Source organism: Bombina bombina, chromosome 9 (assembly GCF_027579735.1).
Source record: "Bombina bombina isolate aBomBom1 chromosome 9, aBomBom1.pri, whole genome shotgun sequence".
Classification (NCBI taxonomy): domain Eukaryota; kingdom Metazoa; phylum Chordata; class Amphibia; order Anura; family Bombinatoridae; genus Bombina; species Bombina bombina.
Window position 1 is genome coordinate 281561982 of NC_069507.1, and position 21324 is coordinate 281583305.

Sequence of the window (21324 nt, forward strand, 5' to 3'; positions counted from 1 at the left end):
TGTCATAAAAAAGAAAAATAACCTACAGGTCTAAAAGACTCATTGTCACAATAAACAAGCGTTCCGGCCCCAGTGCTGTGTGGAGCATTGTGTCTTGCACTAATTACAGAGAGTGAGCGAGCGGCACCAGTAGAGAACAATCCGCTTTTTGCCAATGATAAGCACACATGACAATGTGGCAACAGGTTGTCTCATTAAAAGCCAAGTCCACTTACATATTCAGGCATAAACCCACTGTCCAGGCCCTAAATCCTATTACTGGTCTGGGCACCTCAGCACTGGTTACCAGCCCACATGGACAGGCTTGCTAGAGCTTTGTGCTACTAATCAAGACCACTATCTCTGCTGCATACCGCCTCAGGTACATTGATGTAAAATAATCTCCTCTGCTTTCTGTCTTGGTTATCCATGGCGACCACTTAACTTATCGCATTCAATAAACAAACTGGCAAAAAAGAAAAACTTTAATCAGGCAAGTGAGCACCAAAGATAAGGGCGCATAAAACAATGCTACATAATTACCACTCAATGAACCCAACCTGCACAGGCTCTGCTGTCTGCTCCATTCTCTAGGAAACTCTACTATGTTGGCCAATGAATAGTACCTGCCTGCAGAGAGTAATGACTCTGCTCCTGAAGTTAAGCTATCTGCTCCTCTGTCTGGGGATAGCAACACGCCAGTACAGACTCTGCCCCTGAGGTTAAGCTATCTGCTCCTCTGTGGATAGTAACAAGCCAGTAAAGACTCTGCCCCTAAAGTTAAGCTATCACTCCTCTGGGGATAGTAACAAGCCAGTACAGACTCTGCTCCTGAAGTTAAGCTATCTGCTCCTCTGTCTGGGGATAGTAACAAGCCAGTACAGACTCTGTCCCTGAAGTTAAGCTATCTGCTCCTCTGTCTGGGGATAGTAACAAGCCAGTACAGACTCTGTCCCTGAAGTTAAGCTATCTGCTCCTCTGTCTGGGGATAGTAACAAGCCAGTACAGACTCTTCCCCTGAAGTTAAGCTATCTCTTCCTCTGTCTGGGGATAGTAACAAGCCAGTACAGACTCTGCTCCTGAGGTTAAGCTATCTGCTCCTCTGTCTGGGGATAGTAACAAGCCAGTACACACTCTGCTCCTGAAGTTAAGCTATCTGCTCCTCTGTCTGGGGATAGTAACAAGCCAGTACAGACTCTGATCCTGAGGTTAAGCTATCTGCTCCTCTGTGGATATTAACAAGCCAGTACAGACTCTGCCCCTAAAGTTAAGCTATCTGCTCCTCTGGGGATAGTAACAAGCCAGTACAGACTCTGCCCCTGAAGTTAAGCTATCTGCTCCTCTGAGCATAGTAACAAGCCAGTAGAGACTCTGCTCCTGAGGTTAAGCTATCTGCTCCTCTGTCTGGGGATAGTAACAAGCCAGTACACACTCTGCTCCTTAAGTTAAGCTATCTGCTTCTCTGTCTGGGGAAAGTAACAAGCCAGTAAAGACTCTGCCCCTGAAGTTAAGCTATCTGCTCCTCTGTCTGGGGATAGTAACAAGCCAGTACAGACTCTGATCCTGAGGTTAAGCTATCTGCTCCTCTGTGGATAGTAACAAGCCAGTACAGACTCTGCCCCTAAAGTTAAGCTATCTGCTCCTCTGGGGATAGTAACAAGCCAGTAATGACTCTGCTCCTGAGGTTAAGCTATCTGCTCCTCTGTCTGGGGTTAGTAACAAGCCAGTACAGACTCTGCCCCTGAAGTTAAGCTATCTGCTCCTCTGTCTGGGGATAGTAACAAGCCAGTACACACTCTGCCCCTGAAGTTATGCTATCTGCTCCTCTGTCTGGGGATAGTAACAACAAATTCAAAATAGTGGAAACAGCACACCTGTACGTTCTTTCAGTGGGGCACAGAGTAGTAGACTTGCCAGGTCTCTTCAGTATCCATAAACATCAAAAAACTCCAGCCACCAACACACACTGCTCCTGAAGTTAAGCTATCTGCTCCTCTGAGCATAGTAACAAGCCAGTACAGCCTCTGCTCCTGAGGTTAAGCTATCTGCTCCTCTGTCTGTGGTTAGTAACAAGCCAGTAAAGACTCTGCTCCTGAAGTGAAGCTATCTGCTCCTCTGTCTGTGGTTAGTAACAAGCCAGTAAAGACTCTGCTCCTGAAGTGAAGCTATCTGCTCCTCTGTCTGTGGTTAGTAACAAGCCAGTACACACTCTGCCTCTGAAGTGAAGCTATCTGCTCCTCTGAGCATAGTAACAAGCCAGTACAGCCTCTGCTCCTGAGGTTAAGCTATATGATCCTCTGTCTGGGGATAGTAACAAGCCAGTACAGACTCTGCCCCTGAAGTTAAGCTATCTGCTCCTCTGTCTGGGGATAGTAACAAGCCAGTACAGCCTCTGCTCCTGAGGTTAAGCTATATGATCCTCTGTCTGGGGATAGTAACAAGCCAGTACACACTCTGCCTCTGAAGTTAAGCTATCTGCTCCTCTGTCTGGGGATAGTAACATGCTGACACATGCTCTGTATCTCCAGTATAGTCGTTTTGCACTCTAATCTGGTTCAGGCTTTGGTATTGAACAGTAGCTATCTGAATGGTGGATGGCGGACAGAAAGCCCATCCAATTAAACCAGCTTTACTAGCATCTGCTTGTGAAGTCCATTGTGGACTTTTAGAGAGAACTCAACATTAAGTAGTTGGAGACAACAATCAGAAACCTAAGTGCAACGTATCAGTGCTACGTATAGAAGGTGTGACCGGCACAGTGTGTCAGTGCTATATAAAGATGGGGTGACCGGCACAGTGTGTCAGTGCTATATACAGATGGGGTGACCGGCACAGTGTGTCAGTGCTATATACAGATGGGGTGACCGGCAGTGTGTCAGTGCTATATAAAGATGGGGTGACCGGCACAGTGTGTCAGTGCTATATACAGAAGGGGTGACCGGCAGTGTGTCAGTGCTATATAAAGATGGGGTGACCGGCAGTGTGTCAGTGCTATATAAAGATGGGGTGACCGGCAGTGTGTCAGTGCTATATACAGAAGGTGTGACCGGCAGTGTGTCAGTGCTATATACAGAAGGTGTGACCGGCAGTGTGTCAGTGCTATATACAGAAGGTGTGACCGGCACAGTGTGTCAGTGCTATATACAGAAGGGGTGACCGGCAGTGTGTCAGTGCTATATAAAGATGGGGTGACCGGCAGTGTGTCAGTGCTATATACAGAAGGGGTGACAGGCACAGTGTGTCAGTGCTATATACAGAAGGGGTGACCGGCACAGTATGTCAGTGCTATATACAGAAGGGGTGACCGGCACAGTGTGCCAGTGCTATATACAGAAGGGGTGACAGGCACAGTATGTCAGTGCTATATACAGAAGGTGTGACCGGCAGTGTGTCAGTGCTATATACAGAAGGTGTGACCGGCAGTGTGTCAGTGCTATATACAGAAGGTGTGACCGGCACAGTGTGTCAGTGCTATATACAGAAGGGGTGACCGGCAGTGTGTCAGTGCTATATAAAGATGGGGTGACCGGCAGTGTGTCAGTGCTATATACAGAAGGGGTGACAGGCACAGTGTGTCAGTGCTATATAAAGATGGGGTGACCGGCACAGTGTGTCAGTGCTATATACAGAAGGGGTGACCGGCACAGTATGTCAGTGCTATATACAGAAGGGGTGACCGGCACAGTGTGCCAGTGCTATATACAGAAGGTGTGACCGGCACAGTGTGTCAGTGCTATATAAAGATGGGGTGACCGGCAGTGTGTCAGTGCTATATACAGAAGGGGTGACCGGCACAGTATGTCAGTGCTATATACAGAAGGGGTGACCGGCACAGTGTGTCAGTGCTATATACAGAAGGGGTGACCGGCACAGTGTGCCAGTGCTATATACAGAAGGTGTGACCGGCACAGTGTGTCAGTGCTATATACAGAAGGGGTGACCGGCACAGTGTGTCAGTGCTATATACAGAAGGTGTGACTGGCACAGTGTGTCAGTGCTATATACAGATGGGGTGACCGGCACAGTGTGTCAGTGCTATATACAGAAGGGGTGACCGGCAGTGTGTCAGTGCTATATACAGATGGGGTGACCGGCACAGTGTGTCAGTGCTATATACAGAAGGGGTGACCGGCAGTGTGTCAGTGCTATATAAAGATGGGGTGACCGGCAGTGTGTCAGTGCTATATAAAGAAGGGGTGACCGGCACAGTGTGTCAGTGCTATATAAAGATGGGGTGACCGGCACAGTGTGTCAGTGCTATATAAAGATGGGGTGACCGGCACAGTGTGTCAGTGCTATATACAGATGGGGTGACTGGCACAGTATGTCAGTGCTATTTACAGAAGGTGTGACCGGCACAGTGTGTCAGTGCTATATACAGATGGGGTGACCGGCACAGTGTGTCAGTGCTATATACAGATGGGGTGACCGGCACAGTGTGTCAGTGCTATATACAGATGGGGTGACCGGCACAGTATGTCAGTGCTATATACAGAAGGGGTGACCGGCACAGTGTGCCAGTGCTATATACAGAAGGGGTGACCGGCACAGTATGTCAGTGCTATATACAGAAGGGGTGACCGGGACAGTGTGTCAGTGCTATATACAGATGGGGTGACCGGCAGAGTGTGTCAGTGCTATATACAGAAGGGGTGACCGGCACAGTGTGTCAGTGCTATATACAGAAGGTGTGACCGGCACAGTGTGTCAGTGCTATATACAGATGGGGTGACCGGCACAGTGTGTCAGTGCTATATACAGATGGGGTGACCGGCACAGTGTGTCAGTGCTATATATAGATGGGGTGACCGGCAGTGTGTGTCAGTGCTATATACAGATGGGGTGACCGGCACAGTATGTCAGTGCTATATACAGAAGGGGTGACCGGCACAGTGTGCCAGTGCTATATACAGAAGGGGTGACCGGCACAGTGTGTCAGTGCTATATACAGATGGGGTGACCGGCACAGTGTGTCAGTGCTATATACAGAAGGGGTGACCGGCACAGTGTGTCAGTGCTATATACAGAAGGGGTGACCGGCACAGTGTGCCAGTGCTATATACAGAAGGTGTGACCGGCACAGTGTGTCAGTGCTATATAAAGATGGGGTGACCGGCACAGTGTGTCAGTGCTATATACAGATGGGGTGACCGGCACAGTGTGTCAGTGCTATATACAGAAGGGGTGACCGGCACAGTGTGTCAGTGCTATATACAGATGGGGTGAAAGGCATAGTTTTGTATAGGTGTGTACGTGGCAGGATGGATGATGAAGCATTTAATTGCAGCTAAGTAGACAAAGTAAGGGAAATTTGTTACAGTGTCTGAATGGAAAAGCTGCCTTCCCACTCTGTAATTAGGTTGGATTCTGCAGGAAAATGTCTGAGCACACGTAGCAAGTGTAAGAGGAAATCTACGATATGCAGTCTGGATCCTGTACTGTATATGCACCTGTGTCAGGGGGGATTGCGGGGCTTTAGAGATATTCTTGTCTATAATGCACACACTCATGACTTCCTACTGTACACAGTGAGTGACATAACTACACCCTCCCACGATGACTGAAACAATCGCATATCTGTCTGCTCATTTCCGTACCGTGTGTGCTGCTGAAGGTGAGAGAGCTGGCGGAAGGCTTTCTGGCAGTAGCTACAGCTGTACGGCTTGGCCCCCGAGTGGATGCGCACGTGCTGTGTCAAGTAGGAGCTGTTGGCAAAGGTTTTGGAGCAGTGCGGACACTTGTGGGGCTTGGCCTCTGTGTGCGACTTGGAGTGAATTTGCATCTCAGATTTGGAGAAGAAAGTGATGGAGCACATGCGACACCTGGAAAAGTGACAGAGATATCACATCATGATGACATAACTACAATAATACAACATTCTAACAAACAAACAGTCGCACCCACGGACGACAGCATGGCTCCCATGTAATAACCAGGGAGACATGAAGGGCCAGGCAGAGAAAATTCCCAAATATAAACATCATATTTCACAAAACAAATCAGCAATACGCAGAAGCAGCTACAGGTGCCGGAAAGTGTACGTCTGACAAGTATCATGACACAAATACACACTAAGCACAGTTACGTCAGTACATCTAACAAGTATCATGACACAAATACACACTAAGCACAGTTACGTCAGTACGTCTAACAAGTAACATGACACATATACACACTAAGCACAGTTACGTCAGTACATCTAACAAGTATCATGACACAAATACACACTAAGCACAGTTACGTCAGTACGTCTAACAAGTAACATGACACATATACACACTAAGCACAGTTACGTCAGTACATCTAACAAGTAACATGACACATACACACTAAGCACAGTTACGTCAGTACATCTAACAAGTAACATGACACATACACACTAAGCACAGTTACGTCAGTACATCTAACAAGTATCATGACACAAATACACACTAAGCACAGTTACGTCAGTACATCTAACAAGTAACATGACACATATACACACTAAGCACAGTTACGTCAGTACATCTAACAAGTATCATGACACAAATACACACTAAGCACAGTTACGTCAGTACGTCTAACAAGTATCATGACACATATACACACCAAGCACAGTTACGTCAGTACATCTAACAAGTATCATGACACATATACACACCAAGCACAGTTACATCAGTACGTCTGACAAGTAACATGACACAAATACACACTAAGCACAGTTACGTCAGTACGTCTAACAAGTATCATGACACAAATACACACTAAGCACAGTTACGTCAGTACATCTAACAAGTATCATGACACATATACACACCAAGCACAGTTACATCAGTACGTCTGACAAGTAACATGACACAAATACACACTAAGCACAGTTACGTCAGTACATCTAACAAGTAACATGACACAAATACACACTAAGCACAGTTACGTCAGTACGTCTAACAAGTAACATGACACATATACACACTAAGCACAGTTACGTCAGTACATCTAACAAGTAACATGACACATATACACACTAAGCACAGTTACGTCAGTACATCTAACAAGTAACATGACACAAATACACACTAAGCACAGTTACGTCAGTACGTCTAACAAGTAACATGACACATACACACTAAGCACAGTTACGTCAGTACGTCTAACAAGTAACATGACACAAATACACACTAAGCACAGTTACGTCAGTACATCTAACAAGTAACATGACACAAATACACACTAAGCACAGTTACGTCAGTACGTCTAACAAGTAACATGACACATATACACACTAAGCACAGTTACGTCAGTACATCTAACAAGTAACATGACACAAATACACACTAAGCACAGTTACGTCAGTACGTCTGACAAGTATCATGACACAAATACACACTAAGCACAGTTACGTCAGTACGTCTGACAAGTATCATGACACAAATACACACTAAGCACAGTTACGTCAGTACATCTAACAAGTAACATGACACATATACACACTAAGCACAGTTACGTCAGTACGTCTGACAAGTATGACACAAATACACACTAAGCACAGTTACGTCAGTACGTCTGACAAGTATCATGACACAAATACACACTAAGCACAGTTACGTCAGTATGTCTGACAAGTATCATGACACAAATACACACTAAGCACAGTTACGTCAGTACATCTGACAAGTAACATGACACAAATACACACTAAGCACAGTTACGTCAGTACGTCTAACAAGTAACATGACACATATACACACTAAGCACAGTTACGTCAGTACGTCTAACAAGTAACATGACACAAATACACACTAAGCACAGTTACGTCAGTACATCTAACAAGTAACATGACACAAATACACACTAAGCACAGTTACGTCAGTACGTCTAACAAGTAACATGACACATATACACACTAAGCACAGTTACGTCAGTACATCTAACAAGTAACATGACACAAATACACACTAAGCACAGTTACGTCAGTACGTCTGACAAGTATCATGACACAAATACACACTAAGCACAGTTACGTCAGTACGTCTGACAAGTATCATGACACAAATACACACTAAGCACAGTTACGTCAGTACATCTAACAAGTAACATGACACATATACACACTAAGCACAGTTACGTCAGTACGTCTAACAAGTAACATGACACATACACACACTAAGCACAGTTACGTCAGTACATCTAACAAGTAACATGACACAAATACACACTAAGCACAGTTACGTCAGTACGTCTAACAAGTAACATGACACATATACACACTAAGCACAGTTACGTCAGTACATCTAACAAGTAACATGACACATATACACACTAAGCACAGTTACGTCAGTACATCTAACAAGTATCATGACACATATACACACTAAGCACAGTTACGTCAGTACGTCTGACAAGTATGACACAAATACACACTAAGCACAGTTACGTCAGTACGTCTGACAAGTATCATGACACAAATACACACTAAGCACAGTTACGTCAGTATGTCTGACAAGTATCATGACACAAATACACACTAAGCACAGTTACGTCAGTACATCTGACAAGTAACATGACACAAATACACACTAAGCACAGTTACGTCAGTACGTCTAACAAGTAACATGACACATATACACACTAAGCACAGTTACGTCAGTACGTCTAACAAGTAACATGACACATATACACACTAAGCACAGTTACATCAGTACATCTAACAAGTAACATGACACAAATACACACTAAGCACAGTTACGTCAGTACATCTAACAAGTAACATGACACAAATACACACTAAGCACAGTTACGTCAGTACATCTAACAAGTAACATGACACAAATACACACTAAGCACAGTTACGTCAGTACATCTAACAAGTATCATGACACAAATACACACTAAGCACAGTTACGTCAGTACATCTAACAAGTAACATGACACATATACACACTAAGCACAGTTACGTCAGTACATCTAACAAGTAACATGACACATATACACACTAAGCACAGTTACGTCAGTACGTCTAACAAGTAACATGACACATATACACACTAAGCACAGTTACGTCAGTACATCTAACAAGTATCATGACACATATACACACTAAGCACAGTTACGTCAGTACGTCTAACAAGTAACATGACACATATACACACTAAGCACAGTTACGTCAGTACGTCTAACAAGTAACATGACACATATACACACTAAGCACAGTTACGTCAGTACATCTAACAAGTAACATGACACATACACACTAAGCACAGTTACGTCAGTACATCTAACAAGTAACATGACACAAATACACACTAAGCACAGTTACGTCAGTACATCTAACAAGTAACATGACACATATACACACTAAGCACAGTTACATCAGTACGTCTGACAAGTAACATGACACATATACACACTAAGCACAGTTACGTCAGTACGTCTAACAAGTAACATGACACATATACACACTAAGCACAGTTACGTCAGTACGTCTGACAAGTATCATGACACAAATACACACTAAGCACACAGTTACGTCAGTACGTCTAACAAGTAACATGACACATATACACACTAAGCACAGTTACGTCAGTACATCTAACAAGTATCATGACACAAATACACACTAAGCACAGTTACGTCAGTACGTCTAACAAGTAACATGACACATATACACACTAAGCACAGTTACGTCAGTACGTCTAACAAGTATCATGACACATATACACACTAAGCACAGTTACGTCAGTACGTCTAACAAGTAACATGACACATATACACACTAAGCACAGTTACGTCAGTACATCTAACAAGTATCATGACACAAATACACACTAAGCACAGTTACGTCAGTACGTCTAACAAGTAACATGACACATACACACTAAGCACAGTTACGTCAGTACGTCTGACAAGTATCATGACACAAATACACACTAAGCACAGTTACGTCAGTACGTCTGACAAGTATCATGACACAAATACACACTAAGCACAGTTACGTCAGTACATCTAACAAGTAACATGACACATATACACACTAAGCACAGTTACGTCAGTACGTCTGACAAGTATGACACAAATACACACTAAGCACAGTTACGTCAGTACGTCTGACAAGTATCATGACACAAATACACACTAAGCACAGTTACGTCAGTATGTCTGACAAGTATCATGACACAAATACACACTAAGCACAGTTACGTCAGTACATCTGACAAGTAACATGACACAAATACACACTAAGCACAGTTACGTCAGTACGTCTGACAAGTAACATGACACATATACACACTAAGCACAGTTACGTCAGTACGTCTAACAAGTAACATGACACATATACACACTAAGCACAGTTACGTCAGTACGTCTAACAAGTAACATGACACATATACACACTAAGCACAGTTACATCAGTACATCTAACAAGTAACATGACACAAATACACACTAAGCACAGTTACGTCAGTACATCTAACAAGTAACATGACACAAATACACACTAAGCACAGTTACGTCAGTACATCTAACAAGTATCATGACACAAATACACACTAAGCACAGTTACGTCAGTACATCTAACAAGTAACATGACACATATACACACTAAGCACAGTTACGTCAGTACATCTAACAAGTAACATGACACATATACACACTAAGCACAGTTACGTCAGTACGTCTAACAAGTAACATGACACATATACACACTAAGCACAGTTACGTCAGTACATCTAACAAGTAACATGACACAAATACACACTAAGCACAGTTACGTCAGTACGTCTAACAAGTAACATGACACAAATACACACTAAGCACAGTTACGTCAGTACATCTAACAAGTATCATGACACAAATACACACTAAGCACAGTTACGTCAGTACATCTAACAAGTATCATGACACAAATACACACTAAGCACAGTTACGTCAGTACATCTAACAAGTATCATGACACAAATACACACTAAGCACAGTTACGTCAGTACATCTAACAAGTAACATGACACATATACACACTAAGCACAGTTACGTCAGTACATCTAACAAGTAACATGACACAAATACACACTAAGCACAGTTACGTCAGTACGTCTAACAAGTAACATGACACAAATACACACTAAGCACAGTTACGTCAGTACGTCTAACAAGTAACATGACACAAATACACACTAAGCACAGTTACGTCAGTACATCTAACAAGTATCATGACACAAATACACACTAAGCACAGTTACGTCAGTACATCTAACAAGTATCATGACACAAATACACACTAAGCACAGTTACGTCAGTACATCTAACAAGTATCATGACACAAATACACACTAAGCACAGTTACGTCAGTACATCTAACAAGTAACATGACACATATACACACTAAGCACAGTTACGTCAGTACATCTAACAAGTAACATGACACAAATACACACTAAGCACAGTTACGTCAGTACATCTAACAAGTATCATGACACAAATACACACTAAGCACAGTTACGTCAGTACATCTAACAAGTATCATGACACAAATACACACTAAGCACAGTTACGTCAGTACATCTAACAAGTAACATGACACATATACACACTAAGCACAGTTACGTCAGTACATCTAACAAGTAACATGACACAAATACACACTAAGCACAGTTACGTCAGTACATCTAACAAGTAACATGACACATATACACACTAAGCACAGTTACGTCAGTACGTCTAACAAGTAACATGACACAAATACACACTAAGCACAGTTACGTCAGTACATCTAACAAGTATCATGACACAAATACACACTAAGCACAGTTACGTCAGTACATCTAACAAGTAACATGACACAAATACACACTAAGCACAGTTACGTCAGTACATCTAACAAGTAACATGACACATATACACACTAAGCACAGTTACGTCAGTACATCTAACAAGTAACATGACACATACACACTAAGCACAGTTACGTCAGTACATCTAACAAGTATCATGACACAAATACACACTAAGCACAGTTACGTCAGTACGTCTGACAAGTAACATGACACAAATACACACTAAGCACAGTTACGTCAGTACATCTAACAAGTAACATGACACAAATACACACTAAGCACAGTTACGTCAGTACATCTAACAAGTATCATGACACAAATACACACTAAGCACAGTTACGTCAGTACATCTAACAAGTAACATGACACATATACACACTAAGCACAGTTACGTCAGTACATCTAACAAGTAACATGACACATATACACACTAAGCACAGTTACGTCAGTACATCTAACAAGTAACATGACACATATACACACTAAGCACAGTTACGTCAGTACATCTAACAAGTAACATGACACAAATACACACTAAGCACAGTTACGTCAGTACATCTAACAAGTAACATGACACATATACACACTAAGCACAGTTACGTCAGTACATCTAACAAGTAACATGACACATATACACACTAAGCACAGTTACGTCAGTACATCTAACAAGTAACATGACACAAATACACACTAAGCACAGTTACGTCAGTACGTCTAACAAGTAACATGACACATATACACACTAAGCACAGTTACGTCAGTACATCTAACAAGTAACATGACACATATACACACTAAGCACAGTTACGTCAGTACATCTAACAAGTAACATGACACAAATACACACTAAGCACAGTTACGTCAGTACGTCTAACAAGTAACATGACACAAATACACACTAAGCACAGTTACGTCAGTACATCTAACAAGTATCATGACACAAATACACACTAAGCACAGTTACGTCAGTACATCTAACAAGTAACATGACACATATACACACTAAGCACAGTTACGTCAGTACGTCTAACAAGTAACATGACACAAATACACACTAAGCACAGTTACGTCAGTACGTCTAACAAGTAACATGACACAAATACACACTAAGCACAGTTACGTCAGTACATCTAACAAGTATCATGACACAAATACACACTAAGCACAGTTACGTCAGTACATCTAACAAGTAACATGACACAAATACACACTAAGCACAGTTACGTCAGTACATCTAACAAGTAACATGACACATATACACACTAAGCACAGTTACGTCAGTACATCTAACAAGTAACATGACACACATACACACTAAGCACAGTTACGTCAGTACGTCTAACAAGTATCATGACACATATACACACTAAGCACAGTTACGTCAGTACGTCTAACAAGTAACATGACACATATACACACTAAGCACAGTTACGTCAGTACATCTAACAAGTAACATGACACAAATACACACTAAGCACAGTTACGTCAGTACATCTAACAAGTAACATGACACAAATACACACTAAGCACAGTTACATCAGTACATCTAACAAGTATCATGACACATATACACACTAAGCACAGTTACATCAGTACATCTAACAAGTAACATGACACAAATACACACTAAGCACAGTTACATCAGTACATCTAACAAGTAACATGACACAAATACACACTAAGCACAGTTACGTCAGTACATCTAACAAGTAACATGGAAACTGCAGCAAAGAAGAAAAAGACAGCGCACATCCGATTCAAGGTAGGGGTATTTTATTCACAAAGACACACACTAGTAATCAACTTACTAGATTAAAAATATAAAACAGCAGGATATAACAAAAATGAACAGCTTCACCACAGTAGACCGAAGGCAACAGCAGATAGAAGGCGTCAGTCTGAAAGTAGTATTCAAAAGTTCCCAGCAAAGTGAAAGACGATAACACCATAGGGATACGTCATCAAACCGCCTTGCGTCTGTGTCTACGGATGCCCAATACAGCCACAATACCTCAACGCGTTTCGCCGGTGACACCCCGGCTTTTTCAAGAGTAGTAGGCTGTAAACTTGTGTGTCCGACGCAGTGGATCCTGTTGCTACTAACTTCAGACACACAAGTTTACAGGCTACTACTCTTGAAAAAGCCGGGGTGTCACCGGCGAAACGCGTTGAGGTATTGTGGCTGTATTGGGTATCCGTAGGCACAGACGCAAGGCGGTTTGATGACGTATCCCTATGGTGTTATCGTCTTTCACTTTGCCGGGAACTTTTGAATACTACTTTCAGACGGACGCCTTCTATCTGCTGTTGCCTTCGGTCTACTGTGGTGAAGCTGTTCATTTTTGTTATATCCTGCTGTTTCATATTTTTAATCTAGTAAGTTGATTACTAGTGTGTGTCTTTGTGAATAAAATACCCCTACCTTGAATCGGATGTGCGCTGTCTTTTTCTTCTTTGCTGCAGTTTCCACGTCTAACACGTAACATGACACAAATACACACTAAGCACAGTTACGTCAGTACATCTAACAAGTAACATGACACATATACACACTAAGCACACAGTAACGTCAGTACGTCTAACAAGTAACATGACACATACACACTAAGCACGCAGTAACGTCAGTACGTCTAACAAGTAACATGACACATACACACTAAGCACGCAGTTACGTCAGTACGTCTGACAAGTAACATGACACATATACACACTAAGTACGCAGTTACGTCAGTACGTCTGACAAGTATCATGACACAAATACACACTAAGCACAGTTACGTCAGTACATCTAACAAGTATCATGACACAAATACACACTAAGCACAGTTACGTCAGTACATCTAACAAGTAACATGACACAAATACACACTAAGCACAGTTACGTCAGTACATCTAACAAGTAACATGACACATATACACACTAAGCACAGTTACGTCAGTACATCTAACAAGTATCATGACACAAATACACACTAAGCACAGTTACGTCAGTACATCTAACAAGTAACATGACACATATACACACTAAGCACACAGTAACGTCAGTACGTCTAACAAGTAACATGACACATACACACTAAGCACGCAGTAACGTCAGTACGTCTAACAAGTAACATGACACATACACACTAAGCACGCAGTTACGTCAGTACGTCTGACAAGTAACATGACACATATACACACTAAGTACGCAGTTACGTCAGTACGTCTGACAAGTAACATGACACATACACACTAAGCACGCAGTTACGTCAGTACGTCTGACAAGTAACATGACACATACACACTAAGCACGCAGTTACGTCAGTACGTCTGACAAGTAACATGACACATACACACTAAGCACGCAGTTACGTCAGTACGTCTAACAAGTAACATGACATATACACACTAAGCAAGCAGTAACGTCAGTACGTCTAACAAGTAACATGACACAAATACACACTAAGCACACAGTTATGTCAGTACGTCTAACAAGTAACATGACACATACACTAAGCACACAGTAACGTCAGTACGTCTAACAAGTAACATGACACATACACACTAAGCACACGGCTACGTCAGTACATCTAACAAATAACACAACATATACGCACTAACATAATGACTATGTGACCCTGCTACATATCTGTACACAATTGTCTTTATCAGATAATAAATGCAAAACAACATACTTTATACTAACATATATAGCGATGCCCCAAGCTACAGACAGGAAGGTGCCCCCCTGCTACAGACAGGAAGGTGCCCCCCTGCTACAGACAGGAAGGTGCCCCCCTGCTACAGACAGGAAGGTGCCCCCCTGCTACAGACAGGAAGGTGCCTCCCTGCTACAGACAGGAAGGTGCCTCCCTGCTACAGACAGGAAGGTGCCTCCCTGCTACAGACAGGAAGGTGCCTCCCTGCTACAGACAGGAAGGTGCCTCCCTGCTACAGACAGGAAGGTGCCTCCCTGCTACAGACAGGAAGGTGCCTCCCTGCTACAGACAGGAAGGTGCCTCCCTGCTACAGACAGGAAGGTGCCTCCCTGCTACAGACAGGAAGGTGCCTCCCTGCTACAGACAGGAAGGTGCCTCCCTGCTACAGACAGGAAGGTGCCTCCCTACTACAGACAGGAAGGTGCCTCCCTGCTACAGACAGAGAGAATGCCCACTGCTACAGACACAGAGAAAGGTGGCCCACAGCTAGAGACAAAGAGAGAGATAGCCCACTGCTAGAGACATGGCCCCCTGCTACAAACAGAGATGTCCTGCCGCTACAGAGAGAGAGTTGGCCCCCTGTTGCAGACAGAGATGCCCCCTGCTACAGAGAGAGAGCGAACGAGAGACACGCCCCCTGCTACAGAGAGATGCCCCCTGCTACAGAGAGATGCCCCCTGCTACAGAGAGAGAGATGCCCCCTGCTACAGAGAGAGAGAGATGCCCCCTGCTACAGAGAGAGAGAGATGCCCCCTGCTACAGAGAGAGAGAGAGAGAGAGAACAAGAGACACGCCCCCTGCTACAGAGAGATGCCCCCTGCTACAAAGAGACAGATGCCCCCTGCTACAGAGAGAGAGACAGATGCCCCCTGCTACAGAGAGACAGATGCCCCCTGCTACAGAGAGACAGATGCCCCCTGCTACAGAGAGAGAGACAGATGCCCCCTGCTACAGAGAGAGAGACAGATGCCCCCTGCTACAGAGAGAGAGACAGATGCCCCCTGCTACAGAGAGAGAGACAGATGCCCCCTGCTACAGAGAGAGAGAGAGATTCCCCCTGCTACAGAGAGAGAGATTCCCCCTGCTACAGAGAGAGAGAGATTCCCCCTGCTACAGAGAGAGAGAGATTCCCCCTGCTACAGAGAGAGAGATGCCCCCTGCTACAGAGAGAGAGATGCCCCCTGCTACAGAGAGAGAGATGCCCCCTGCTACAGAGAGAGAGATGCCCCCTGCTACAGAGAGAGAGATGCCCCCTGCTACACAGAGAGAGAGATGCCCCCTGCTACAGAGAGAGAGAGATGCCCCCTGCTACACAGAGAGAGAGATGCCCCCTGCTACAGAGAGAGAGAGATGCCCCCTGCTACACAGAGAGAGAGATGCCGCCTGCTACAGAGAGAGAGATGCCCCCTGCTACAGAGAGAGAGATGCCCCCTGCTACAGAGAGAGATGCACCCTGCTACAGAGAAAGAGAGAGAGGGCCCCTGCTGCAGACAGAGAGAGAGAGAGAGAGAGAGAGATGGCCCCTGTGAGAGATGGCCCCTGCTGCAGACAGAGAGAGAGATGGTCCCCGCTGCAGACAGAGAGAGATGGTCCCCGCTGCAGACAGAGAGAGAGAGATGGTCCCCGCTGCAGACAGAGAGAGAGAGATGGTCCCCGCTGCAGACAGAGAGAGAGAGATGGTCCCCGCTGCAGACAGAGAGAGAGAGATGGTCCCCGCTGCAGACAGAGAGAGAGAGATGGTCCCCGCTGCAGACAGAGAGAGAGAGATGGTCCCCGCTGCAGACAGAGAGAGAGAGATGGTCCCCGCTGCAGACAGAGAGAGAGAGATGGTCCCCGCTGCAGACAGAGAGAGAGAGATGGTCCCCGCTGCAGACAGAGAGAGAGAGATGGTCCCCGCTGCAGACAGAGAGAGAGAGATGGCCTCTGCTGCAGACAGAGAGAGAGAGAGATGGCCCCTGCTGCAGACAGAGAGAGAGAGAGATGGCCCCTGCTGCAGAGAGAGAGAGAGAGAGATGGCCCCTGCTGCAGACAGAGAGAGAGAGAGATGGCCCCTGCTGCAGACAGAGAGAGAGAGAGATGGCCCCTGCTGCAGACAGAGAGAGAGAGAGATGGCCCCTGCTGCAGACAGAGAGAGAGAGAGATGGCCCCTGCTGCAGAGACAGAGACGGCCCCTGCTGCAGAGACAGAGACGGCCCCTGCTGCAGAGACAGAGACGGCCCCTGCTGCAGAGACAGAGACGGCCCCTGCTGCAGAGACAGAGACGGCCCCTGCTGCAGAGACAGAGACGGCCCCTGCTGCAGAGACAGAGACGGCCCCTGCTGCAGAGACAGAGACGGCCCCTGCTGCAGAGACAGAGACGGCCCCTGCTGCAGAGACAGAGACGGCCCCTGCTGCAGAGACAGAGACGGCCCCTGCTGCAGAGACAGAGACGGCCCCTGCTGCAGAGACAGAGACGGCCCCTGCTGCAGAGACAGAGACGGCCCCTGCTGCAGAGACAGAGACGGCCCCTGCTGCAGAGTCAGAGACGGCCCCTGCTGCAGAGACAGAGACGGCCCCTGCTGCAGAGACAGAGACGGCCCCTGCTGCAGAGACAGAGACGGCCCCTGCTGCAGAGACAGAGACGGCCCCTGCTACAGAGACAGAGACGGCCCCTGCTACAGAGACAGAGACGGCCCCTGCTACAGGAAGAGACAGAGACGGCCCCTGCTACAGGAAGAGACAGAGACGGCCCCTGCTACAGGAAGAGACAGAGACGGCCCCTGCTACAGGAAGAGACAGAGACGGCCCCTGCTACAGGAAGAGACAGAGACGGCCCCTGCTACAGGAAGAGACAGAGACGGCCCCTGCTACAGGAAGAGACAGAGACGGCCCCTGCTACAGGAAGAGACAGAGACGGCCCCTGCTACAGGAAGAGACAGAGACGGCCCCTGCTACAGGAAGAGACAGAGACGGCCCCTGCTACAGGAAGAGACAGAGACGGCCCCTGCTACAGGAAGAGATAGAGACGGCCCCTGCTACAGGAAGAGATAGAGACGGCCCCTGCTACAGGAAGAGATAGAGACGGCCCCTGCTACAGGAAGAGATAGAGACGGCCCCTGCTACAGGAAGAGATAGAGACGGCCCCTGCTACAGGAAGAGATAGAGACGGCCCCTGCTACAGGAAGAGACAGAGACGGCCCCTGCTGCAGAGACAGAGACGGCCCCTGCTACAGGAAGAGACAGAGACGGCCCCTGCTACAGGAAGAGACAGAGACGGCCCCTGCTACAGGGAGAGACAGAGATGGCCCCTGCTGCAGACAGAGAGAGACGGCCCCTGCTGCAGAGACAGAGACGGCCCCTGCTGCAGAGACAGAGACGGCCCCTGCTGCAGAGACAGAGACGGCCCCTGCTACAGGGAGAGACAGAGACGGCCCCTGCTACAGGAAGAGACAGAGACGGCCCCTGCTACAGGAAGAGACAGAGACGGCCCCTGCTACAGGAAGAGATAGAGACGGCCCCTGCTACAGGAAGAGATAGAGACGGCCCCTGCTACAGGAAGAGATAGAGACGGCCCCTGCTACAGGAAGAGATAGAGACGGCCCCTGCTACAGGAAGAGATAGAGACGGCCCCTGCTACAGGAAGAGATAGAGACGGCCCCTGCTACAGGAAGAGATAGAGATGACCCAGTGCTACAGACAGAGAGATGACCCAGTGCTACAGACAGAGAGATGACCCAGTGCTACAGACAGAGAGATGACCCAGTGCTACAGACAGACAGAGAGATGACCCAGTGCTACAGACAGAGTGGTGGCCCCATGCTACAGAGTGGTGGCCCCATGCTACAGACAGAGTGGTGGCCCCATGCTACAGACAGAGTGGTGGCCCCATGCTACAGACAGAGTGGTGGCCCCATGCTACAGACAGAGTGGTGGCCCCATGCTACAGACAGAGTGGTGGCCCCATGCTACAGACAGAGTGGTGGCCCCATGCTACAGAGTGGTGGCCCCATGCTACAGACAGAGTGGTGGCCCCATGCTACAGAAAGAGTGGTGGCCCCATGCTACAGACAGAGTGGTGGCCCCATGCTACAGACAGAGTGGTGGCCCCATGCTACAGACAGAGTGGTGGCCTCATGCTACAGACAGAGTGGTGGCCCCATGCTACAGACAGAGTGGTGGCCCCATGCTACAGAGAGGTGGCCCCATGCTACAGACAGAGAGGTGGCCCCATGCTACAGACAGAGAGGTGGCCCCATGCTACAGACAGAGAGATGGCTCCATGCTACAGCCAGAGAGAAATGGCTCCTTCTACAAAGACAGTGTCACATGTTAAGAGATAGAGAGGTGAGCAAATGGTCCTGAGGACTTTAACAAGAAGAATAAGACATGCAAGAGATGCCATTTATGTCCAACTGAACATAATTTAGGACAACAGGTTGTTGGAAGGAGTCGCCCTTGGCATTCAAACACTACAACACTAGGTCTGATAGTTGGCAGGAAGTGAAGTTGTGCAGGGGAAGTTGCTACCTTCTCTGAGTGGGGAACTTCTTACAGAAAAGTGTGGAAAACAGCACCAAGGGATATGTGGCTTGTGGGGCACGGAACCCAGGATCTGCCTTATCCTGCAGATAATATATCAGAGGAATGCTGTTACTTTACACAAGATGAAGTCTGCAGCTCTCTCACAGGGTCAGACTGCAGCTGGCAGCAAACACTAAATCAGCAGATCAGAGGAATGCTGTTACTTTACACAAGATGAAGTCTGCAGCTCTCTCACAGGGTCAGACTGCAGCTGGCAGCATACACTAAATCAGCAGATCAGAGGAATGCTGTTACTTTACACAAGATGAAGTCTGCAGCTCTCTCACAGGGTCAGACTGCAGCTGGCAGCATACACTAAATCAGCAGATCAGAGGAATGCTGTTACTTTACACAAGATGGAGTCTGCAGCTCTCTCACAGGGTCAGACTGCAGCTGGCAGCAAACACTAAATCAGCAGAGGAATGCTGTTACTTTACACAAGATGAAGTCTGCAGCTCTCTCACATGGTCAGACTGCAGCTGGCAGCATACACTAAATCAGCAGAGGAATGCTGTTACTTTACACAAGATGAAGTCTGCAGCTCTCTCACAGGGTCAGACTGCAGCTGGTAGCATACACTAAATCAGCAGAGGAATGCTGTTACTTTACACAAGATGGAGTCTGCAGCTCTCTCACAGGGTCAGACTGCAGCTTGTGTAAAGTAACAGCATTCCTCTGATCTGCTGATTTAGTGTATGCTGCCAGCTGCAGTCTGACCCTGTGAGAGAGCTGCAGACTTCATCTTGTGTAAAGTAACAGCATTCCTCTGATCTGCTGATTTAGTGTATGCTGTTACTTTACACAAGATGAAGTCTGCAGCTCTCTCACAGGGTCAGACTGCAGCTGGCAGCATACACTAAATCAGCAGATCAGAGGAATGCTGTTACTTTACACAAGATGAAGTCTGCAGCTCTCTCACAGGGTCAGACTGCAGCTGGCAGCAAACACTAAATCAGCAGAGGAATGCTGTTACTTTACATAAGATGGAGTCTGCAGCTCTTGCAGCTCTCTCACAGGGTCTGACTGCAGCTGGCAGCATACACTAAATCAGCAGATCAGAGGAATGCTGTTACTTTACACAAGATGAAGTCTGCAGCTCTCTCACAGGGTCAGACTGCAGCTGGCAGCATACACTAAATCAGCAGATCAGAGGAATGCTGTTACTTTACACAAGATGAAGTCTGCAGCTCTCTCACAGGGTCAGACTGCAGCTGGCAGCATACACTAAATCAGCAGATCAGAGGAATGCTGTTACTTTACACAAGATGAAGTCT

The 21324-nt window shown here is 46.1% G+C and overlaps 1 protein-coding gene across 1 annotated transcript in view; it reads right to left on the minus strand.

Annotated features, from left to right (window-relative positions):
* Positions 1–5485: 5485 nt before the first annotated feature.
* Positions 5486–21324, minus strand: part of LOC128640596 (zinc finger protein 384-like) — a 45730-nt gene continuing 29891 nt past the window's right edge. The window contains exon 4 of the mRNA XM_053693066.1: positions 5486–5801. Within this exon, the coding sequence (XP_053549041.1) occupies positions 5486–5801 (316 nt within the window). The remainder of the gene's footprint in view (positions 5802–21324) is intronic.